This window comes from Aspergillus aculeatus (assembly GCF_001890905.1).
Source record: "Aspergillus aculeatus ATCC 16872 unplaced genomic scaffold ASPACscaffold_1, whole genome shotgun sequence".
In the NCBI taxonomy this organism is placed as follows: domain Eukaryota; kingdom Fungi; phylum Ascomycota; class Eurotiomycetes; order Eurotiales; family Aspergillaceae; genus Aspergillus; species Aspergillus aculeatus.
In genome coordinates, this window is record NW_017962976.1 from 2,445,201 (window position 1) to 2,469,073 (window position 23,873).

Genomic DNA, 23,873 nt, shown 5'->3' on the forward strand with positions numbered 1-23,873 from the left:
GGTCTCGTGGGAATTAAGGAAAGACCTCAGATGTACCGACAAGATGTGTAAGCGGAAGTGCGTGCGAGAGGACATGAGAGTCAGGCCTGCTGTAGACTGCATTCGTCATCGAAAAGGCGGGAAATCCGTTCAGGTCCATGAGACGTCTATACGGGTGATGGAGACATAGCGGACACAGGGGAAATGAAGGCATGTCCACTAAAATTGACTAGGAATCCATAGGCATCGATCTTGACCTCAACTCTAAGCTGGATTAAAATAGGGTTGACCCACATGGCAGACCCACGTTCCGCGTCTCTGCACGGAAGTCGACCAGGCGATGGAGTAATAAGAGTCGAAACCACGCGGCCGGTTCTCGCAGTAAAACAGCTCACTGGCTCTGGCTTGATTGCCAAGAATTTGAAAGTTGATCACCTCTATCTTTACTGATCAATCTGTATGATGAGCGGTTAAACACTTATACGCAGAGTCAAGCTCGTGTCTCATGGTTGGAGCCCGGAGATTCTTTAGTATCAGTATACAGATTGCCTGCTCAGATGCCAGGTCTCGAGAACCGCGAGCCACGCAACAAATTCGTCACTACCCGTACCAGTGGAGATTCGCCTGGGAATGAATCGATCGAGCCCGGATTTCTGCCTGGGTTGTCTTGCCACAGATAACGCACTGTTTCCGCTTCCGAATTTCAGTTTGGCATAGACAGAGCAATTCAACTGGGAAGTGTGAATAGACCTGCGGTGCCTCGCGAGGAGAATCAGGATATGACCTTGTAACCGGAGTATAACCTGCATTCACGGGGCAACTGCATGTGCTGCAAGGGTATGAGACTTTCCTGTTCGGCACAGGGGGATTATGCTGTTGGGCTTGACGCTCTGACGGCCTTCGACCACCCGCCATCGCTCCCGTGCCACACCATTGCCAGCCTTGTGGGTCTCTTGTGTCGGAGGTGAAGTCACCGTTTGGGCTGGAGGTCCTGGCTATTTAGCACCCTCTGGAGCGCGTCTATGGAAGTAGGACTCTGTTGTATTCCCAAGCCTGAGCTTTCCAAGCTTGAGAATTTTTGAATCGGTGTAAGATGGTCATTATCAGCCTCTCGTCACCTACTTGCGTATTGCGAGAGAGAGTCCTCCGTCAGATAAACTAGGCTGGTAACATAGAGCCAATGTCTGGTGTAGATCACGAGGGGGCATTGCATTCGTGTTGAAATGTGACCATATTGAATTGATGAAGCGTCAGAAGCTTAAAGAGTCATTTCGTGCCGTTGCTGCTTTGCAAGCGTGGGATTCAAGCTTTGCTATGGCCATCCTCAAGCATTTGGGCAAGTGAGAGCGTAGAGCCTTGCAGTAGAGATAGAACCGAAACAATGACAGAACAGAATCCAAAGACTGATTTGATTCAATATCCTCCAGGAATCCTTCACAAGATCGCAGTCGAATAGCACGTAATCAGTGATTGTGTATGTATACTTCGTGCAACGCACCTGGCCCAAGTCCCGAACGATCAACAATCACCGGAGAAGTATCCGAGAGTAGTGGAGGGACGGTGGAGGATAAACCAGCCACTCACAGCCACTTCCCATCAGCCACCGATGACATATGACGATGCTCCGCACCGCCACCCAGGCCCGATAAACCGATGGTATCGATGCAGCTTGTGCCTGTTATTATCGGGTTCGATCCCCGCTCCTTAGCTACAAGAATAGTGCTTCCCCCAGCTTTATCTCTAATCCCGGGCCACCGATTGAATTCTTTCAAACTGAGTTATACCTCTGCCTTACGCCTTCCCGACATCACATTATCTCAAGCAAAACCGTCGTTACCGAAGAAAGCAAAACAGTATGGTCATCGGTCTCCTCATCCTGTCCGCCATCCCCACCGTAGCGGGGGTGTCTCTCGCCTCCAACGAACAGCGGAAAGCCAACGAGCGCAAGAACGACGAGCGTCGCATGGCCAAATTCCACATCGACGTCTCCGCGCCGCCGCACAATATCGAGGACCCCGAGGTACATGGCAAACGGGTGGTTTTGCGGGACTTCAAGGTAAGTCATCGGGCCTTGGGAACAGTTCTGCCTGGCTGGTTGGCGCTTTGTCTTGTCTCCGCACCAACGGTCTCGCGTCGTCGAGGTTTTTGAAAGGGCGCTAGCTAATATTTGCACTTTACTTCGAATAATTAAAAGGTCTTTCTTGATGACCCCGACCCCACGAAACGAGATCCTCCCGCGCATACCGCTGAAGCGTTCTACATCGAGTACCCGGAGTTCGATCATATGAAACATTTGAAGCGCGGGCTGGGCGTCGCGACGACTATCTCGGACAATCCGCCCATGTTGGGGTGGATCTACGCGGACAAGGATACGCATGAGCTCAAGTATGGGAACCGGACGCAGAGTTGCGAGCATGTGATCGGGCCGTGGGATTGGGTGGACGATGAGACGACCTTGACGCTGGAGGGGAGCCGGCAGTTTGTCGCAGTCAAGGAAGACGATGGCTCGTGGGGGCTGTACTTCGACCGGGACGGGGATGAGTTGGAGGGGGTCCTGGAGGAGCAAGGGAAACTGGACAATGAGTATCTGTTGCTACGGCTGAAGAGGAATCTGATCGAGCAGCCTGACGATAAGAATAAAAACAATAATACATGAATTTCTAAGAAGCCAACGTTGCGGTAAGGGTGTTTCGCGAGGTGGGGGGAATCGTAAGTGAGTACTAGTTTGATTGGTAAAATTTTGCTTTTGGTACAGGGACACGCCGACTAGTCGTCAAGACCATCCCAGGCCTCGTTGTCGCTAGCAGCAGCATCTGCAGCGGCCGGTCGTGAGTCGGACTTCCTGGTCCGGCTGGCTTCGATCGCGCCCTTTCTCTTGTTCTCCATCCGTCGTTCGTAACCACTCTTGGTGCTGATTCTCGTCTTCTTGTCCTCTTTGCCGTCCTTCTTGGACTGTCGGGCCTTGACACCGTGCTTCTTAAGCTCTTGCTTGCTCTTCTTGCTGAGGTCGGGGAGAGCGTCGAGCAACCACTTTTGCACAGACTTCTCCTCTGTGGTGCCCCGTAGTTTCTCACTGACGTCGATGACGTTGGCGATGCTCTTGACATAGGGAATATCTTCCTTAGTATAATATGTTACGGCGATGCCGCCTTCACGGCCCGCTCTGCCAGTTCGTCCGACACGGTGGACGTAAACGGCGGCGGAATTGGGGATATCGTAGTTGACCACACCATTGATGCCTCGGAAGTCAACACCACGAGCTAGCAAATCGGTCGTAACAAGAATCCAGATCTCGCCCTTGCGGAACAGTCTCATGATATCGGACCGCTGGTTGTCGGACAGGTCGGAGTGAAGAACGGCAATGCGCGAAGAGCCACCGGCTTCAGCAGGGATGTCGTAGCGCAATTCTGAGTGGAGGGCAATGGCACGAGGAATAGTCTGGGTAAAAATGAGGAAGGGAGGTCGAAGACGAACATCTGAAGCCGCTGCTGCCGCAGGGTGAAGGAGTTGTCTGAGTCCCAGCAGCTTTCCTTGCTCTGTTGCGGCGTAGACCAGCTTGTGTTTGATGTTCGGAATAGCGGAGTCCTTCAGTCCCACAACGAGACGGAGGAGGGGATAAGACTTGGTTGTGCTCAACATATCTTTGCGCTCCTTGATGGTAGACTTGGCCAAATCTTCGATGTTAGAGCCCATGGTAGCAGACCACAAGCTTGCCCGAAGTTCAGGGTGCGTGCATGCTCGCCAGATATCGAGCGTTTGCTCGCGGAACAGAGGGTCCAACAGAACATCGGCTTCATCCAGGACAATGTTTCTTACCAGAGGCAAGGTCGCCAAGGGTTTGGTCTTGTTTGCAGAAAGTGCATTGACCAACATCAATGGCGTCGTGACGAGGATGTCACTCTTGGTAACGGGGGCTTTCCCCTTGCTGCTCTTCTCCGTCTCTTGCTCCTCATCCTCAGATCCAGAAGAGTCCTCCTCACTCTGCTCATCCAGAACACCCTTAGCATCGTCGCCCTCATCGTCGCGTTCGACAACGCGCATGCCCTTCTTCATCAGAGTAATCTTGACACCAGTTCCGAGCGCCAGTTTCCGTCCTTCATTGACGATCTGACTGGCAAGCTCCTTCGTGGGAGCAACAACAACAGCGAAGATACCACGCTCTTCCTGTTGCTGGTGGTGGTGTCGGACAATCTTGTTAATGACGGGGATCATGAAAGACAGCGTCTTACCACTGCCCGTCGGCGCCACCACCAGAAGATCAGGCTCGACCGTGCCAGTCGTACCCGCCTTCTGGGCAACCGACTGATCCCCCAGTAACAGAGGCAAGCTCCCCAACTGAACCTCTGTGGGGACCGTAAACCCTTGCTCGGCGATGTTCTCCGCCAGCCGGCGCGAGATGTTGTACCTGGTACGCAGCTCTTTGAACGAGACCAAAGGTTGCGGGAACAACTGGCGTGCCTTTTTCAGCTCCTTTTTCGTGAGCGGTTGAGCCGACGACGAGCTCTCTTTTTCTTGCTTTCTCTTCTTCGTTTTCTTCTTGTTGGACTCGTCACCCTCCGCCGGCGGCGCTGCCGCCGCCACTTGCTGTACCCCCTCCAGGTCACGCATATCCGTGACCTTGATCTTGTGCGTGTTCAAGATCGTGCGCCGCTGTACTTCATCCATCGACTCGCCCTCTTCCTCTTCCGACTCCACCTCCTCCTGCCCCTTTGCCGCGGCAGCCCGCTCCTTCTTAGCCGTCGAGGCAGAGCTTTTGCCTGCGCCGAAGAAATCTAACCCTGGCAGGTTATCATCATCATTCTCCGAATCCGACGCCACGGCCGGCGCATGGGTTCTCTTGCGCTTTTTGCTGGCGCTGACGCCACCATTCTTCCGCAGCAGTTCCTCGGCCTCCGAGGCGTGGAAGAGCTGGGGTGTCTGCGCCTTGCCTTTAGATGGCAGAGTTGATGAAGAGAGGGTACTACTAGCGGTACCGGTCTTCAATTTGGTGGCTCTCGTCAAGAGCTTGAAGGCATCCATTTTTTGGGTGGGGTCACGATTTTACAAGACCATGCGACTTGACTTTATTAGATAAAGAAGGGACTCAAGAACATGCACGCCCCCTTTGTTTGCTCGTTTGTTATTTGGGAAATGACCGTTGAAGTTGGTCAGGTTCCTCGCGGTCCTTTTTTTTTGGGTTGTCCAGGGAAAAAAAAGTTCGATGTTCCAATTCTCCCGCACGGGCCAATCAGAGAGGGGCCTGGCCTCTCTTCCTGAGGCTTCAAGGTTCGCTTTCGGTTGTCCAACACAGAACTTCATAATCGATTGTTTAGTTTGTCCAGTTTGTCCGTTCGCCAGGATTGTGCTTAGTGGACTTGATATACAGGACGATACAGGGCAATTCAAGATGAAAGAATGAGATACGGTGGAGAGGTTGAACAGCTCTCATAGACACAGTACATTTATCGTATGGCGGTTATCTTTGTGGGCCCATCGTTCTTATCTCCTTGATATCCCTTCCGTGCTCGGAATCCCCATTGCAGCCAGAATCTTCCTACGAGGACGGCCACGCTTTGTTGCTCAACGGGACTCTCATTTTTGAGAAGACACATTGAATTCAAGAAGATATCTAAAAACATTCGAGCGCAGGTGGAACAAGTCTATCTTCTAACCGGACGCACACACTTCCAGCAAGGCTTTTGATACCCAAACACTTTTTGGAAACAAAAGCAAACATGTTCCACTGAGAGAGACAAAAAAAAACAAATACACCAGTCACCTCAGACAACAGTTGAATTCCATCGTCTATCATACAATAGTACAGCGCACAAAGGAAACGGGGGGGGATGTTTGTGTAAAAGGGAAGGAAGACAGGCTAAGGCACAACTGCGTGGTATTTATCTAATGGTGTCCGGCGTGCTCAGGCTCTCCCCGGTAGCCGATGATGTTCATCCGACCGATCATCTCACCGACGGTGAAGAAACCGATCACCTCCGCGGCAGTGACACCGGCGAAGGCGAGCTCCTTCTTGTTGGCGTTGCGGATCCGGGCAATGATGTTCGAGGGGGCGAAAGCGGAGTTCGTGGGGTTGCGGATCAAGGGCTCGAGGTAGGCCTGGAAAGTGGCGACATTACTAGATATTGGGGTCAGCAACAATGCCTGTGGTGCTTCTCCGGGGGCCCCGACTAAGTCTGGGGGAGCGCTTACGGAGGGGTCATGTTCTGTCCACGGAAGACCAGCTTGGCGAGCTCGAGACCGACTTTGCTGTAGTAGACGGTGGGAGGGATCATGCCTATATAGCAGAGAAGATTGATTAGCAATGGACAGATGGGACATGGTGTATGTGTGATATCCAGCATCCTCTGCACATCCGGCTATGGCGAACCAGACTGCTCTCGCACTGACTGTCGTGCCACAGCAGCCAGGAAGAAAGAAGAAGAAGGATATATAGCATATCACGGCGTGAGGTCAGGGGAGCTCTCTTACTCTCGACGAAAGAGATGACCTTTCCGGTTCTTCCACCAACCTTCTTCAGGGCGTTACCGAGACCCTGAGCAGCGTTGGAGATGGCGGGACCAGCCGAGGATTGAACACGAGAGAGGCCCTCAGCGGCCTTGGAGGCAGTGGAAGAAGCAGCCTCGCCAGCCTTGGAAGCGGCTTCCGAGGTGGAAGAGGCGTGTCTGACTGCGGTCCTGCGAGCCAGGAACTGCGATTGCCGGAGGACGGCACGGGACGCCGGGGCGGACATCTTGAAAACCCTTGGAAAGAAGAAAAGACGAGAAGGGGAGAGAGTGACTGATCAAAGTCGCTAGATGGAGGACAAAAGGGGTCCAATGGCGGGTGGTTCAAGAGCCGGAGACGTTAGATCGTCGCGCAATTGCAGGACCAGAATCTGAGATTTGAGGTTCGGGAAGTTCAGGAAGAGCCTCCACTCCCGCACCACGTGATCCATCACCTTTTATGCCTGGTTTATACTCCGCCTTACACTTGTTGGATCACTTCAGAAACAATTGGCACTGATGGTATTTACTGGATGCGATTTTGAACTTCACGTCACTGGCAACGGTCATATAATACTTAAGGCTCTATATGTTAGCACTGATGAACTGTAATATGGTCCCTGAATTCAACACAAAGATAGTCCCCAGAAACTGCTTCTCTCCCTACCTAGTGGCCTTATAAAGAATTTCGCAGGGCTGTCGTTACTGAAAATCGAGATCGTGATTTCGGCTACACCTAACCATCAGCCATTCAGTTCGATGCGAACGACCATCTCAATGATTGAGGTGAAGAAGCGTTAGCTCATTTGTGTATTGAAACTGTATACAGGGGAACAATCTGCCAAGTTATCCCTCGCGCTATATATTATTGACACGGACTCGCCTTTCTTGGGCTCCATTGCCCAATACTCAAGCCGACACATACTATACACCCATCATTCGGCATTGGACTGTAACAGGTCTATCGAAAGCTCTCTGGCAACTCATGAGCTAAGACCTAGTACCAACAAGCGCTATTGCACGGATGCTACATACCAGCTCCCTGCGAATTCGGTCTGTGCATCCAGAACAGACACCCTGTTACTGGGACCCTTCTCCGACCAAACTAAAGCTTTACAAAGCCCTGCCATTGGTGTCATGTTCTTGTCAAATAGAGCAGAATATGTTTTTTGCAATAGTATAGTCTAACCTTTGCTGTTTGTTGCTTTGCAAACTAGGCCCGTCTTTCCTATGCAACACAACTGGACTCATCTACCGTCTATCCATTCACCGATGCTACTTTGATGGCCACTTACCTCACTTAACCATTCAGTCAAACAAGACTAGGTCAGTTTCGATGGCCATAGAATTTACAAACTAAAGCATTATCAGCATGGCTTTGTTACTTGCAATTTTCGATGGGCACGATTTAACAGTATTGTGGACATATTAATGACTTGGGCAGGATGTCGTCCCTGAAAATCCATTGTCGCCCCACGACTGCACAAGGCTGATGGAAAGCCACCTCAATACAGATTTTGCGACCACGCAAGCCACCGTGCAGAGAATCATGGATCACAGGGTCCAAGGAAGCTTACATGTCCCTGGCTCGGTAGTGTTGCCCACCTCGTTGGGACGATCAGACGGTCTTTCGATATGCCGCTTAGTCACCGGCTCACCCCGAGGCCCCCGACATCGCACTGTGGCTGAGACTGATACTTACATAGTAGACTACTCCGTACGCGTTGGCCATTGGGGCCGTACTTGGTTGCTCTGCTGCGCCATGAAATCTAGACTCTTATCAGACATCAATCTTGCGCTCATGGATAGTCATTGGTTGCGATGAAACATCGGGCGACTGCTCCAAGAGTACCTCTAAGAGCATGCATACCGCCCCCATTGCCCCCATTGTCCGCATAAATTTATTTCCCCAAACTTTCGACAGTATACGGCTCGACATTCTGGAAAGGGATGACCATTGGCTTAGCCAGGCTCCTTTCGAAAGTCATCCGGTCGATCTGTCGGTCTAGTAGGCTGCAGAAAAATGAGCATTTCCACTCTATATATCTTGGCAAATTTGCCGAGACATCCCTCATGCGAAGCTTTTTCGGGACAAGCTATACCGCCAACAACCCCCCCCTTTTCGATGCACCAATATGGTGCTATCGCAATAGGTCACCATGCAGCCAAAACGGTATCATCTTGACCTACATTCGTGGGTTCTTCAGCCCGATACGTCATGAAACGTGGGCGACAGCCACAATCATCTATGCGGTGGACAAATTGTCTGCCTAACGGGGTATACGTACGCCTCGATCGGATGGATCCACAACGATGACCCTCACCCAATTCTGGGCCGAGAAACAGAGATGAAAGCTGCGAAGACAACGCACCAATTTGGACATTCAAGCTAATTGAAGTATGGTTCGCCCCATCCTCGGTGTGGCGCGCCGTAAATAGTAGATGTCAGACAGCTCGCTGAGTGGACAACCTTATAGCGAGGATCCATTGATTTCCTCTACAAGTTTCCGATAGTCCCCTTTAAATTGAAGCCCGTTTCCTTTCCCTTTGCTGCGATTGTCCCTCTTCGTCCTAACTCACAACATCGCGCATACATACCCACACCGGAACAAATCCTTGACACAATGTTCGGGGACAGTCTCTTCAGCTGGTTCAGCTCCTCCAAGAAGGAGGAAGCGCCCCAGACTACCTGGGATCCGAACACATTGACTATGGTCCAGCCTCAGAGCCCCGAGTCTCCTTCCACCAACGCTGTTGTTGCTGAGCAGCCCGTACGTGTGATCACGAGTCTTCCGCAATCGACTAGAGTACAGCTAACGCCATGTGACATAGACGCCCGATAGCCAGATGAACATGCAGCTGCGTGGTGGCGGTCCTCCCCCTGGGCCTGGTGACGAGTAAGTGACCAATGATCACCGTATACCCTGAACTTTGCTAACATGCTAGATAGTTGTTGCTGCTGCCTCGACTGCTTCTGCTGCTGTGGGGACTGCTGCGGTCCCGATGGGCCCCCTGGTGGCTTTGGCGGCCCCGGTGGCCCCGGTGGTGGCTTTGGCGGTCCCGGCGGCCCCGGTGGTGGTCCTGGAGGCCCTGGAGGGCCAGGTGGCCCCGGCGGTCCTGGCGGCTGGTAAGGATGGCTTCGATGCGACAGCACTTTGCGTGCTCAACGTCGGTCTAAAACCGACTCACCCGATCTGTGATACCATATTGATTGTTGGTTCTGTGGCATGGAGGAAAAAGAGGTTTATTGTCGGGTCTGGGGCCTCTCCTGTTATGGCCCAGAAGGCGAGCTGTTTATGATGTTGTTCTATGTCTTGGTGTATCCTGGATGAGCTTTTGACGGTGTTTATTTATTGCTGTATAGATATTCTAGACTGCTTGCAAGCGATTCGTTGGTCTCCATACGAATGTAACCTTGTCGCTTCATCTTCATTTTTTCTTGATCTCTTATCTACTTCCTGTGTTGAGTTCTTGGCAAATTTGCTGTAGTAAGCACTGGAGGGTCAACACTTGAAGTATTCTCAGCTAGGGATGGAAGTTTCCGAAAGTGGCACTTGTGGAAAAGCAGGTACTTCGGTGGTCACATAACCATGTGCAGTTGTGCAAAATGATGCTGACCAACTAGGACCAGATATTCTCGGCCTTTGACTGAGGGAAATATAGTATATTAGAATGATTAGATTCAAATACTCAACCAAGCAGAATGTCTGATCTCAGTCAAGCATCAAAATCTCCATCGTCACAAATGCTAGCATAGGGCTGACATCTGACCCCAGTTACTTCGGCATTTTCTCGCACAAAGGGTACATGCTCAAGTTAAAATGCGAGTAGGTTATATCTTGAAGTCGGTATTTCCTGGTAGCCTGCGGGGCCGATAGCGTAGTGGGCAACTTGTTGCGCGCAAAACACGGAAGGTCATGCGTTCGAATCCTGAGGAGGGCGACGGTGGTTGTCCGGAAATCGGAATAGGTTAATATACCCCGCCCTGGGGATGAGAACAGGCACTTTTTTTTTTGTTTGTTTTTCTCTCTATGTTTATTGTAAGCTATCTCTATATCTGCACAGACTTCGTACATATGATGGCAGTTCTCCTGTGGGAGGGAGGGTTATGGCTGAGACCGATCGTGTTCTTGTTCCCTGGCATGTTGCCTCTCTTCTCCCTTCGTACTTGGTACAACTACCTAGCTGCTGTCAACTAGTGTTGTTCCATAACGATCATCGCATGCAAAAATCGGCGAAATCCTCATTGCCCAACTCACCGAGAAGACTGCCTACCTCTCTCCAGCTTCGTCGGTCGTGCTATCATGCTCTGCCATCACCGGACCCGTTCTAGACCTCAGCCATCTACGGGAGAAACAGAAGCTCGGCGCTTACACTCTCTTGCACATTCATCGTTGAGTACACATCCATCAACTGCCAGCAGAGCGACGAAGAAATCGTCTTCCAAAGAGCTCCCTGATTTCTTGCGAGCAAGCATGATAGCGAATTCAGGATGGCGGGCTGCACATAAGCATGAAACCGGTCAATCAAGGTCTGCTCGTGGTTCGAAGACCTGTGGGATGTGGGAACCGTTATTCAGAGGCGCTGGAAGGACGATGTGGACACATGCAGTTCCTGGTGTCTAGCTTCGACTATTTGAGGACATGTGAGTATTAGTGCCCGAGGATGTCCGTGTGATGGACCAGTTTCTGACAAAATGATAGTTTAGGATGTCATCGCAATCGCCTCCCGAGTCAAGTAGCAAATCAAGTCGAGCTCTTCGTCTCTTCGCCGCTCAGGTCGCTCAGATTATTCATTCTTCATACCTAAACTCCCAGTGCAAGGCTCAGAAAATATTATTCGTAGGAGCATGCACTTCTGTCTTCCATCGCTGAGATTGCATCGAGTCGTTCGCACTATGCACCCACCAAACGAAGACGATTCTGTCGGATCTGAATTCGAGGCATAGGCTTCTGTTCCAAAGGAAAGTGATGAGATCTAAGACCTGGGGTCTTGGGCTCACGAGGAGAATACCAAGGTCAAGAGGTATTGCTGCAATGCTGTAAGACTATTTCTACATTTACGCTGACAGCAATTTGATTTTCGCAGAACATGAGCGCAAGAACGTCATGAACAACTCAGAGTTCACGCGGATTATCAATCTTCTATACTATGTCTTACAATCCACCTCATTACCAGCTCACCAAGGTCGCCTCTTATTAGCCCGAGTCGACAAAAGCAGGTGATCTGTGTGGTGGAAGAACAATCAAGCATCATTCGCGGAGGACCCGTGCCAAGAAGACTGGGGAAGGCAGTTCAGGCACCTGCATGTCTTGGAAGGCGGGGAAACACTGGGGGATAACCGCAATCACTGAACTACACTGGCCACTCCGCCGGAGGACCTGCAGGGAACCAGACTGCTCCACTCTTGGTCCTGCACCATGTGCTCCTCCCCAGGAGATCTCGGGGTAATTCATACCCGGCTCAGTCTATGCACAATGCACCTTCACTTGCTTGGCGGGCGGCGGGAAGAGGGGATAATTGGACCATAAAGATACAATGGTACCGTATTCATTCCAATTGTTCCCACTCAGAAAGCCAGACTGCATTATGTTGGCATCTATCGTGATTGGGTTGGCTTTGGGCTTACAGTCGTCCGCCTCGCCGGTGGCCCGGTCAAAGCCAAATCCACCATTTCTGATCAATGTGGACGATGAAACGGCTATCATTGGAAATGACTTCTGGAATGCCACCATTGGTCGTCAGTATGGCACCAAGCTCTACTACAAGAACGTTGACCTAGTGGGTGACGCATGGGGTCACTATGTGTCCTACAGTACGACCCTCTTCCTTATCTCCTCCCTCGTTCATTGTATCTCTTAGTTTACCTCTAATCTTTTGTTCAGATGGCGCCCAAAGCGACTTGAATCTTACCAATGCACGGATACATAAAGTCACTGGCGACTACACCGATATCGCTTTTACAGCGACAGAGGGGGAATTTCATTGGGTCTTGACGCCCACGTTGACGGGTGCATATCAGTACTTCGTGAACAAAGCCTTACCTACTCTTGGTGAATTTCGTACTCTCTGGCGGCTTGCAAACGATAGCTTTACCCACGGGTGGACGGACGAAAGGAACGAGGCACTGCCGCCCCTGTCGGACATTGTGAATGCCGTCAAGATCCAAGATGAGACCTGGCAGCAAGCTGACGGCACGTACATCACAAAATATGATTTCGCAACCTTCTTGCCGGTAATTGAAGGGCAGTCCGCTCTCTGGGGACTCTACGGGCCGCTGGGTGGCCAAGAGGCGAGTGGCGAGCAAGTGGGCTCGTGGTATATTCATGGGGGTAAAGACTACCTGAACGGCAACCATCTGAAGCAGGAGTTGTTGGTGCACCGGGAGAGTCAGACTGGGGATGCGGTGCAGCTGAACATGATCCATGGCACGCATTATCAGGCCGTCAGCAGCGACGTGTTCCCGGAAGGTAAGACCTGGGGCCCATGGTTGTGGTACTTGGTAAGCTTCGCCCACAATGCTCGCCGTGTTCAGCGACTTCAACATATCTGACAATCGTGACAGAATGATGGCTCCATCCAGGACGCGGCGACTCGCGCCAAGAAGGAGATTGCGGCTTGGCCATACGACTGGATGCAGGATAGCCATGGATACCATTCCCGCGGCAGTCTTCGAGGACGCATCGTGCTCTCCGACGGCCAGGCTGCGAGCGGGGCGGCAGTTTTCTTAGGGGATAACCAGTCCAATACTAGCACGTTGGACCAGGGAGCCTGGTACTACTACCGGACATATGCCGATGAGAACGGGTACTTTACCTTGAAGAATGTCCGTGAGGGAACATGGGGCCTTCGGGTTTTCGCTGCTGGAGGCGACGCGGCAGGCGGAGTGACTACTGTCCTCGAGAAGAACGACATTTCCGTCCACAGCGGCGAAGCCCTGTGGTTAGGGGACGTGACTTGGGCTTCGCAAGGCCGCGAACTCATCTGGCAGATCGGGGAAGTCGATCGCAAGGCCACCGGTTTTTCCTACAGCGGTGCTCCCCACAAATTCGCGCGGGGACTCAACTGCCCGGCCAACCTGACCTTCACCGTGGGGAAGAGCCAGAGTAAGGACTGGTGCTTCGAGCAGTCATCGCTGGGTACGTGGGCGGTGGAGTTCGACCTTTCCCGCAACTCGACGTCCCAGGGACGGTCAGCGGTCCTGTCGGTCGCGCTGGCCGGCTTCAGCGCAGGGAGTTCAGCTACGGTCTCTGTGAACGGGGTTTCCGTCGGAACGATCAGCTCGAGCGTTCTTGCCAGCGACCCCAGTAGTTATCGATGTGGCACGCTGGCGGGTGAATGGCATCTGCTCGAGTTTCCGGTCTCGGCAGATGCGCTTCGCAACGGGGCCAACTCCGTGGAGTTTACGATCACCAAGTCGACGCTGTTTCGCGGATGGATTTATGACAGCGTGTTGTTGGAATGGGCATGAGTTGAGTGTGGGCACTATTGAAAATGTATTTTTTCTGCGATTAACCTCGTTTTGCCTCATCCTCTGCTGAATAAATTCGGTGAACGACTGGATTTGTTGGCGTAGTTGACAAAGTGACCCGGTGAGGTTTGAGACCTGCAATCGAGTAGGCAAATTGGAGATCTGCTAAAGATCGTATGCAACCTCAAGGTAAATGCAGCCTCTAGATCCTGAGATCTGGCTCAGTATGCAAATTGTCTGCGGCGCAGGTTTCTGCCATGGTACACTTTCCCGGTGTAGCGCAAGTCGTGCTGGGTTCCAGAACTGAGAGGATGGAAAAGTCCACTGCCTCTCCCCCTCCCCCTCCCCCTCCCTTTATCTCTTCATCCTCTACATCCTTGTCTTAAGCACCCCAACACTATGCCGTCTCAGATAGATTCCACACTTGCTACCGCGCCTCATTCATGGTTGACATCACCGATAAAAGGGATGAGATCCCCGCAAACAGCGAATCCAAACGAATCGTTTCCATCTATCTCTACGCAGCAGGGCTCAAGATTCAAGGGGGAAATTGCATCAAGCGGTTTATATGCATCACTCTGACATTTATAAGGTCTACTTCCTCAGATACGTCAACGCCGCGACACAAAGCGCGTCCATTCCCGTCTTCATCGTTGGCTGGATCGCCGGGGCAAATGAGGCGGAATGGTTGCCAGCAATCTCGTGGAGGCGATCTTTGCTGTCTGCCTCATCCCACACTTCCGGATCGATGCCACCAAAGAACCAAAACGAGCATGGCCGGCCCTGGCTAGTGCCAAGGATCGAGAAGTCTTCGCTGACATTCGTCCGAGGTGTGTCAGCGTCAAACCTGTCTGCAAAATGCTCCGCGAAGCAAGAAGCCAGTTCAGCCGTGACTTGCTTGTCGTTGATCGTGGGAGGGAAGTTTCGAGTGGGCGTGAAGACCGGTGGCCGCGGCGAGCCACTGGCCATGCACTCGGCCTCGACGATACGCTTAATCGCGGCGAGGATCTTATCCCGGGTCTCGACGCTCACCGAGCGGAAATCCACGCCTAACTCGGCGGTGTCCGGGATGACGTTCTCCGCCTGGCCTGCCTGCAGGCTCCCGACTGTCACGACCGCCAGATCACTGGGGTCAATCTCGCGGCTCACGATCCCCTGCAGCCGCACCACCACATTCGCCGCCAGCAGCACCGGATCCACCGTCTGATGCGGCAGGGACCCGTGACCCCCACGCCCGAACAGCGTGATCTTCAAGCTATCCGCCGCAGCCATGATGGTCCCCGGACGCGAGCCCACGCTCCCGGCGCGCATGCGCATCACATGCTGGCCAAAGACATAATCCGGCACGGGGATCTTGTCGTACAGGCCGTCATCAACCATTGCGCGGGCACCCTCACCGCGCTCCTCGTCAGGCTGAAACACCACAATCAGTGTTCCACTCCAGTCGGATCGCATCCGCACCAGCCGTTCAGCCGCCGCCAGCAGACACGTGATGTGCATGTCGTGGCCGCAGGCGTGCATGGCCGGCTTCTCCGCACCACTGGCATCCTGCATCATGACCGTGCTGGCGTAGGGTAAGCCCGTGATTTCTTGCACGGGGAGAGCGTCCATGTCCGCCCGCAGAAGGACGGTCTTTCCGGGCCCGTTGCGCAGGACCCCGGCGACTCCGTGACCCCCGATCCGGGTGTGGATCTCAAAGGCATCCCATTGCGCGAGATGAGCTGCTATTCTTTCGGCAGTTGCTTTCTCTCGTTTCGAGAGTTCGGGATGTGCGTGGAAATGCTTGTAGAGAGATTCGTAGGGGGTCAGGTCTAGGGGGTTGGCGGCCAGGAGCTCCGATGGGGTCTTGCGCGTCATGTTTGGGATTGTTGATGTCTGTGAAATGTAGAATTGCGGTGGTTGTTAGCAAACTTGTTGCTAAGATAGAAGAAAAGATGATGACTCAGGGGCATATGACAGCTTCTATATAACAGGCAGCAATCTACTAGCGCCGGGTCAGAAGCGGCACAAGCCGAACCCGACATGAGGCCGGCGGGTCAAGGCGGGGACAGTGATAATATAGCCCTAGATCAGTCTGGAAGCTATATCCTTTCTGAGAGGGGGTGTCGAAGTAGACCAATTGAATTGGTCATTCAGTCATTTGGCTCGGATTATTCAAGTGGCTGCTCTATTGTGTGATTCACTGGTGGTAGGCGGCCTATATCGTTGAACTCGGCAGGCGGCACATCGTCCACATTCACACTCTGGGATAGCCCTAGCTATTCGGATATCCTCATATTCAAGTGAAGATCAGACATCTACTTATCCAGTTCTTCTATCCCTCTCTCCTCTCCTCTCCTCTCCAACAACTCTTCCAGCAAGAATCTTCTTCTCATACTGTACGTACGCTTACAAAACTCAATCAACAGATCTTCCCTGTTCGATTGACACCATCCACCCCACTTTATACTAGTCAGTCTCAAAGGTCTCCTATTATACCTACTTTGCTTATCCTGCCTGAATGTCTCTCAACAAGCTAGGAGAGCCTTCATATCGGAACGAGTTCACCCAGCAGCTGGAGACAACTCTGTTTGCTAGGCTACCTGACCTCGAAACAACCTAGCCTGCCGATTTGCTGCACAAAACAAGCCAAGTTGTACGGCCATGATTCGGAATACACCAACAAAGAGCTCACATTTCTCGACCTATCGACTCTGTGTCCTGAGTTCGACACCGATCGGGAACCAGATTTCGAGTCCACCTACGTATTCAACTTCGACAGAGAAGCCCCAACCGATTCCGACGCACATTCTGAGACATCGACCAAGATGCCAACAAAGGAAAGAATCGGCGATGGTGCCCGGAATCAGATAAAAAGGTTCAAGTCCAGAGCCGAATTTTTGCCCTACCCGGCATTCCACCGCAGATTTCGGACAGCCCCTTCCTGACGCAGCGGGCGAGTATATGCGCGACGAGAAAGGGACTTTGGATGCACCCTGTGGACACAATAAGTTCCACAATCGACGCCTGGAGTATCTATGCTAATCCCACTTTGTCCATTGTGCCACATCCTTTGTGGACGATCCTCATCGAGGATGGACGGGGCTAAGGTCTTGACAGAGTCAGATAGACGACTCGAAGATATCGGCCTGAGCGAGATCGTCTATATATTTTCGAGTGGCCCCAACCATTGGGAGCCGATCTAGAAGCGGCGCATATCATTCCCACTATTCTACACCGAGCCTGAGCATCTAGCCGCCACAAATGGCCAATGCACCTCGGGCTTGGCCAGACAGTACATCAAGTCCTGAAGCCGGACCGTGTATGCATCTGCTTCTGTAGCTGGCACCGTTGTTACTAAATAGCTTAGACAAATTTGATTGCTGGTTCTCGCGCATCGGGACCGACCCGGGGACGATCATCGACCCCAGCAACCAATGGTTGGTTTGGTCAAAGTTGAGCGAGCATGTCCTTCAACACACCGAAGAACAGCAGGATGCAAGACCCTCCTCAGACGGAGACCATTTTGATTTGATTGGGTCAACCAGAAGAAGCAGGTAGGCGCTGAATCAAGCTTTGGGAGGGGATTTGGACTACAACTATATAGTCCTACTGCATCGAACTGCGCTGGCTTCGGCCAGAACTTCGGTCCAAGAATTCTCGACCTTGATTGGGAAATTGTGCAGGGAGGCCCTGGCAGTGGCGACGTCAAGGATAGTAACTCATGGAAGCCATCCTTATGTTGGTTCCCAGAACATAGCCCGTTACGAATCCGGTTAACGAGGTAGAGGTAGTTGTGAAGGACTACTGGACAGCAGACTAAGCTGCTATAATCTGTTTTGCCTTGTATGATGTTGTTAAACAGCCGAGGAAAGGGGGTCTGTCAGTCGGCTTATGTATTCCGGGATGAGAATCACCAGCGACTAGGGTGGTTGATACTGGCCAACGACCTCTCAAAAGGTTGCGCATGGCGCCTTGGTTAGCCAGTGACCTCGCAAAAGGTTGCACTTGGGGCACTTTCTTTTCGTGATATGGAATTGAACTACAGAGGGTCGGGAATGATAGATCTTTGTGTGGGTTTGGTGCTGGTACCGCTGGCATGAAGGGCACGTGGCTTATCCATTACCTCTGAATGATGAGAGGGTTTGTATCAACCGAATAGATAATGAGATTAGTTCCGCCTCGATAGGTAACAATGACGAATACGGGTAAGGTTAGCAATGATGCATCCTGGAAATGTAGGGGACATATAAAGATCAGACCCGTTAGTATTGTGACTTTTCTTCTCCGTCGTACTCGCCCTCACCCAGACCGCACACCCTCCCCGAAACCTCCGTCTGGCACCACCACCCGTCAACCCCTCTCAACATGCCTGCCTCTTTTTTGGAACTTCTTGAGAAACTGCTCGAGGGGACCGGTAACCGGAAAGCAGCCCAAAAGCTCCGCCGGTGGCAGCACGGACGGCAATCGTGCAACGTAAACACATTGGTCCTCGAGTACATCGAAGCGGAGACCAAGCTGCGCTTCAACATCCAGCGGGAAGCCAGTGTCCAAATGGAGCATGAGGCTCTTTTCATCAGTAGTACTTGTAGCATCGACAACGACAAGAAAACAACGGCATCGACGGTCTCGAGGATGGAGGCACTGCAGAATGAACTGCGTTCGCTCTCAGAAGGCATTTGGCACCAGGAGCGCAAGATGGACATGGTTCACGCTCGGCTCTGTTCCCTACCGATCCGACGGGCCCTGGTCAGCTGCCACAAGGACAAGGAGTGGTATTTGTCGGAGTGGATGCGGAGGGACTGCGCGCGCCGCGAGGGCTGTTGCGCGCGGGAGTGCGGCTGCTGTCGGCGGCCGCGGAGTGCGCGGCGGCCGCAGCATCGGGGCCATTGCACCGCGGTGCGTGCGTGTTGCGAGCAGAGCAGAGGGTTTGCGGTCACCGGGAAGGATGTCTGGGAGCCGGGGAAGATGGCTGGGGCGTCGAAAGAACACCAGTTGAATCTTTATGCGACGCGGTTGAGGGATGCGTATTTCTTCGGGCTGTGAGATTGGGCTGCATGCTTGCTGCGCTTCGGTTCTCTTTGCGTTTCTTTTTCATGTGTTTCTCTCCGAATGTGTTATGCAGATTGCTTCTATGGATTGCTGAGGCTAATAGGATTTGTGTGTCGGATACGAAAAAAGTCCGTGCAGTATAGAGTTGAGAACAGACCAACCGACGATCCCACCATCATATCGCGCCGGATAACAGATTGTGGCGGTGCGTGCACATACGCATGAGATGTGGCGGTGGCGCGTGGCACACGCGGGGACCCTTGCATGTGACGCGGTCCTTGAAGGGGTGATATCATCGCCCATGAGCGAGCGAGCGCCTCTTGCCTTCCCCCTCCCCAAGAACACAGTGCTGGCGCGTCCAAGACCATTTTTCTTCTTCGTTGAAATCTCTTGCAAATCTCTTGCAAACCTCTTACCATCATAAAGATCTTCGATACTCGCGCACAACATCAAGCAAACACCCGTACTATAAGCGCTTATCCTTATCTTGATTATCATCCACGCGGCGCAAGTGGAGTAGACAGACAGACCGTTCCATACTTGCCTTGTCCCACCCACGCATATTCCCTCCCTTCGCATCCGCCTGCGTCCCTGGCAAACGGCTCCCTTTTCCGCATCCTGCCTATTTATTAATCTCGCATTCCCTGATATTATTCTTCTTTGACAGAGAAAATCAAAACTTCATTGATAACATATTGAAAGTCAGAATATGCGATAAGTCCAAATCATGCAGCAATTCAAGACCTGGAGGCGTGCGTCCATGCGACAACAATCACAACAACCACCAAGCCATGACCCAGTACTGACGGCCGAGGACGAAGCCTTTCTACGCGGGATCATGACAGACCCTGCGAGCACCAGCCAGGAATCTGCCCCACAAGCTACCGGATTGAATCGCCAGATATCGCCCGTCTCGCCGGTGGGGACAGAGGTCCAAGAGCCTCCCTCGGCGCAGTCGCCGGTGTCACCGGTGGAGGAATACGGGAGAGAGCTGGGGGAGGAAGAACGCAAGGCACGGGAGGCTACTGCGGCTGCTTCTACAGACCGGAACGGGAGCACGGCTGGTGTGAATGCGCCGGAGGCAGCAGCCAAGGTGGAGAGTTCCTCGCCGCCGCAAAGGAAGGGCCCGTGGGGTTGGCTGCGGCGACGGAGCACGGTCATGAAGAAGGTATAGTATACTCATCATGCCGGCGTGTCTTGTATTTGTATCTGTGTAATCAACAATTGATCTTTTAGGAAACCGGAACTACGAATGAGACGCCTACCAAAGCAGATAACAAGCCCAGCGAGGCCCAGCAGGCCGCCGAGACGGACAAAAATGAAATCGACCAGGAGAAGGAAGATATGACGGAGATTTTGGAGAGGCTGAACCTGGCAGCAGAGAACAATTATGTATTCTCGATGAGCAACGAGACGCGGGAGTTGTTGCGCAAATTCACTTTGATCTTCAAGGACCTCGTGAATGGCGTGCCCACCGCCTACCATGACCTCGAGATGCTGCTCACCAACGGGAACAAGCAGCTGCAGAGCACGTACTCGCAGCTGCCCGGGTTCATCCAGAAGTTGATCCAGAAACTGCCCGAGAAGTGGACAGAGACTCTGGCGCCGGAGGTGCTCGCGGCGGCGGCGGCCAAAGCCAGTCAGAGCGGCCTCAACGTCGAGAACGTGGGCAAAGCGGCCGCAGCAGCCAACAAGATGGGCATCAAAGTGCCGACCTTGAAAGAGCTGGTGGGGAAACCGGCCGCGCTGGTTGGAATGCTACGTTCGATCGTGGCATTTCTCCGAGCTCGATTCCCGGCTGTGCTGGGGCTTAATGTGCTATGGTCGTTGGCTTTGACTAGTAGGTTGCTACCTTCATCCTCAATATCGGGTAACTCGACTCACTGATGCCACAGTCCTCCTGTTTGTTCTTTGGTATTGCCACAAGCGCGGCCGTGAGGTTCGGCTGGAGAATGAGCGTCTAGTCACCGAAGAAGAGATTGAGAAGTTGAATGACGAAACCTCCGCAGATCAAGACAGGATCCGGGCCACGGAGACCTTGACCACTACAGCGCCGCAGGGAGCATCTGCCACGGAAATCCGACAGGGGATCGAGGAGGCACAACATGCACGCCATACAGCAGCCGCAGCAGCCAGCCCCGCTGCAGTCGATCGTCAGAAGAGTCAAGAGAACAAGACCCCCGAGGAGTCGTCAACCTCGAAACCTAAGCGGAGCAAGTCCCGGCTTTCAATTTGGACCAGGTCCGAACCGAAATCGACCACCCCAAAGATAGAGCCATATCCTGGCACCTAAATTGGATGATCATCTGAGGAGAGATGGTTGATAGTCACGCAAGAGAGAGAATTTGTTACGAATATTTGTTTGATACCATCACGTCTTGTGTACTTGTTTGGAGTTTCAGGTTCCCTTCTTAACGATGAGTCAATACACAAATCCACTCATATACTGGCCACCTGGCCTTTTCCCTTTCCCTGAAGTCCCAAAAAAAGACGAGAGGGATCCGCGGTTGCGCAACGGAGCGGGCAGAAAGACCCGAGATTGCGGGCGTCTTGTCTCCGGGTGGCGATATCTTCCCAATTCTTTCTGAGGATATCCATATTGCCCGAGGACAGTCCCCACCCGAAGGGTCGACTTCTCGTCGTATCATGTGACTACATAGATCATGATTACCTCAATCTTCAGCAAGGGGCTATAGAACTTACTAGTGGGTAGCACATGACCGAAACGTATCTGCAAGCTTCAACTAGAGTATTCTTATAAGTACTAGTACAGTAGAAGGCCAAATTGACGAGTACCAAGCCGGCCCTTTGATACGATACGATAGATCCATGATTGCGGGGTGCAGGTTTTCCCCCCATATGAGAAAAGTCGTCGTCCGCATTGGCCAATGGGGCTCTGCTCTAGTTGTGGCGGATGGCCGGTCGTGTAGTAAGCCGCGCTCCACCGAGTGCCTGGAAGAACGGTATTACCGGTACGCAGTATCAGTACTGTACCTTTGCCCATGCTGCGGCCGGCCCCATGCAAGATCTCAAAATCTTGACAATCAAAGGGGGGAGACCCGACTTTACTACAGCACTTGAATGTAGTTAGAAACCCGCTGATAGCGGGAAAGTGAAGATTGGACTGGATATCCAATGTTTTGAAGAATGGTTCAGGAAAAGGCATGGAAAGACGCCAGATCTACGGAGCACTCCGGACTTGCGTTTGAGATTGGAGATCAATTGAGGTGAGGTGCTGGGTTATACCTACTACCTACTAGTTTATTCCAAGGGGAAAGCGTGTCCGGATCATCTTGATAGGGATTCTGGATCACTACCGTACTTGTTCCCTTATCCATGGCTGAATGAATACACGTGGTCTTGCTGGGGTGTTTCGGTTTGTTCAATTTGCCGATGCCTCCTTCCCGTCTCCTATTCTAAGCAGGAGAGCCAGAGAAAAATGAAAGATGCGAAGCGGATTTCAATGGACCAGAAATCATTCCATTTCATATCAACGCCCAGCTAACTACTGTAATCTACCTAGGTAGCCAGCTGTCCCCCCCCCCTCCCCCCCCCCCGGGCCCTCCCTCTCCCCTTACCGCTTCTTTGTAACCAATCACATGTAGATGCATGCATGCGCGATGCATGCAAGTATGCCACAGGGCACAGGCTGCCATGCCTACCTACCTAATTATACTCAGCACGTATGGAGGGAGGTATCGTGTGGTCTGGAATTGTCTGCCGCATGTGTCCAGCGCTGTACTGAGTATGAGGGCGTGGTGACTACGTAACTCGCCACCACGGTGGAGAGATGGAGATTGTTTATACCCGGAAGGGTAAGGATCCGGGCTCAAGATCTTCTCATCGTACGGAGTATCATGGAAATTGGAGGAATCGTTGCTGGGTGTGGTCATACGGTTGAGGCGGTCGGATTTGTGGGCGAGGTGTTGGGTTCGCGGGCAATTGGTGAACCACCTTCGTATGTGTATATCAGACTTGGGGGTTCGCTGGTGGAGGAGCTTGGGTGCAGTATTGCGTGATTGTACTGTGCACCGTAGTAGTGATTTGAATGCGTGAGGTCTTGGGGGTCTGGTTTGATGACTCTGTTGTTTCATGATCCAATTGTGACTATGAAAATCGGATTCTGATCCTACGGATGACTGATGTATTCCTAGTTTTGTGGTTGGTGTCCAGACTCAATTGCGGGGAGCTATTGTCTGAGGCGGATGGGTGATATCGCCGCCCCTGGCAGCATTGCCATTGTAACCGCCTCAAAGCTTCGGGGTCGTACACCGTCTTCTCCATCAGATTCTGCATCAATGCATCCTCTGGGATAACGCGGTAGTTGAACCACAGAAAGGGCAGTCTAGCGACTCAGATACTTTGGGAGTATACCTTTTTTAGGCTTCAGACAGGGACAGCAGGACGCTGCGCTGCAGTAGCAACTGTTGTTGTTGTTGCAGGATTCGAATTGCAGGGCGGCAAGGCTGCACCTTTCCCAAAGCAGCAGCACTAAGCCCAGATCGGACTAGACTAGCCGTTCGAAGCTGTGGCTCGGCCAATCTCAGAGCTGGGATTGACCTCATTCCGAGGCCAGTGTGTCCAATCGCCCGCCGCCGCATCCATCCATACAACAGGCAGATTTCTCTCATCCGGCGGTAATCTCGTGTAGAGGTCGGAGGAGATATCAGGAACCCGCGATATACGGGAGGATATGATTCATGCTTCTGTGACGAGTCGAAGTTCCGATCGATGTTTGGGCGCGGGGAGAAGGGGGGAGGGGAGATGGGTTTGTTGTGTCATTGTGCAGGAAGAGACAGATACCAAGACTGAGCACGGTCCAACATGCTGTACAGTCCCTTAGATCAGTCAGTCTTCCTTACTTCAAGAAAAGTGGCTTGAGGTTCGAATAGTCTTCACCCGCCCGCGTTTTG

At 52.4% G+C, this 23,873-nt stretch overlaps 7 protein-coding genes across 7 annotated transcripts; 4 read left to right on the forward strand and 3 right to left on the reverse strand.

The window, feature by feature from the left end:
• The first annotated feature begins 1,707 nt into the window (after positions 1–1,707).
• Positions 1,708–2,641, forward strand: ASPACDRAFT_74538 (uncharacterized protein). Its single transcript, XM_020204242.1, has 2 exons — positions 1,708–2,035; positions 2,174–2,641. The coding sequence occupies exons 1-2, from the start codon at positions 1,835–1,837 to the stop codon at positions 2,633–2,635; spliced, it is 663 nt and encodes a 220-aa protein (XP_020061348.1). The 5' UTR covers positions 1,708–1,834; the 3' UTR covers positions 2,636–2,641.
• A 104-nt stretch (positions 2,642–2,745) lies between these two features.
• Positions 2,746–4,998, reverse strand: rok1 (RNA-dependent ATPase ROK1; the record flags this gene model as incomplete). The annotated part of the gene is made up of 2 exons (XM_020199489.2): positions 2,746–3,912; positions 4,015–4,998. The coding sequence occupies 2 exons, from the start codon at positions 4,996–4,998 to the stop codon at positions 2,746–2,748; spliced, it is 2,151 nt and encodes a 716-aa protein (XP_020061349.1).
• An 801-nt stretch (positions 4,999–5,799) lies between these two features.
• Positions 5,800–6,829, reverse strand: ASPACDRAFT_74539 (F1F0 ATP synthase subunit g). Its single transcript, XM_020204243.1, has 3 exons — positions 6,445–6,829; positions 6,166–6,250; positions 5,800–6,091 (listed from the first exon to the last, which is right to left on the reverse strand). Exons 1-3 carry the CDS (start codon positions 6,704–6,706, stop codon positions 5,860–5,862), a joined length of 579 nt encoding a protein of 192 aa, XP_020061350.1. The 5' UTR covers positions 6,707–6,829; the 3' UTR covers positions 5,800–5,859.
• Positions 6,830–12,047: 5,218 nt separating this feature from the next.
• Positions 12,048–14,019, forward strand: ASPACDRAFT_1861968 (putative rhamnogalacturonase; the record flags this gene model as incomplete). The annotated part of the gene is made up of 3 exons (XM_020197791.1): positions 12,048–12,273; positions 12,344–12,960; positions 13,024–14,019. 3 exons carry the CDS (start codon positions 12,048–12,050, stop codon positions 13,927–13,929), a joined length of 1,749 nt encoding a protein of 582 aa, XP_020061351.1. The 3' UTR covers positions 13,930–14,019.
• Positions 14,020–14,450: 431 nt separating this feature from the next.
• On the reverse strand, positions 14,451–15,902 carry ASPACDRAFT_110100 (M20 family metallopeptidase). Its single transcript, XM_020195448.1, has one exon. It carries the CDS (start codon positions 15,784–15,786, stop codon positions 14,524–14,526), a length of 1,263 nt encoding a protein of 420 aa, XP_020061352.1. The 5' UTR covers positions 15,787–15,902; the 3' UTR covers positions 14,451–14,523.
• A 2,059-nt stretch (positions 15,903–17,961) lies between these two features.
• Positions 17,962–19,170, forward strand: ASPACDRAFT_110101 (uncharacterized protein). Its single transcript, XM_020195449.1, has one exon. It carries the CDS (start codon positions 18,277–18,279, stop codon positions 18,952–18,954), a length of 678 nt encoding a protein of 225 aa, XP_020061353.1. The 5' UTR covers positions 17,962–18,276; the 3' UTR covers positions 18,955–19,170.
• Positions 19,171–19,329: 159 nt separating this feature from the next.
• Positions 19,330–21,528, forward strand: ASPACDRAFT_74544 (uncharacterized protein). The gene is made up of 3 exons (XM_020204244.1): positions 19,330–20,128; positions 20,197–20,800; positions 20,856–21,528. Exons 1-3 carry the CDS (start codon positions 19,688–19,690, stop codon positions 21,251–21,253), a joined length of 1,443 nt encoding a protein of 480 aa, XP_020061354.1. The 5' UTR covers positions 19,330–19,687; the 3' UTR covers positions 21,254–21,528.
• The last annotated feature ends 2,345 nt before the right edge of the window (positions 21,529–23,873 follow it).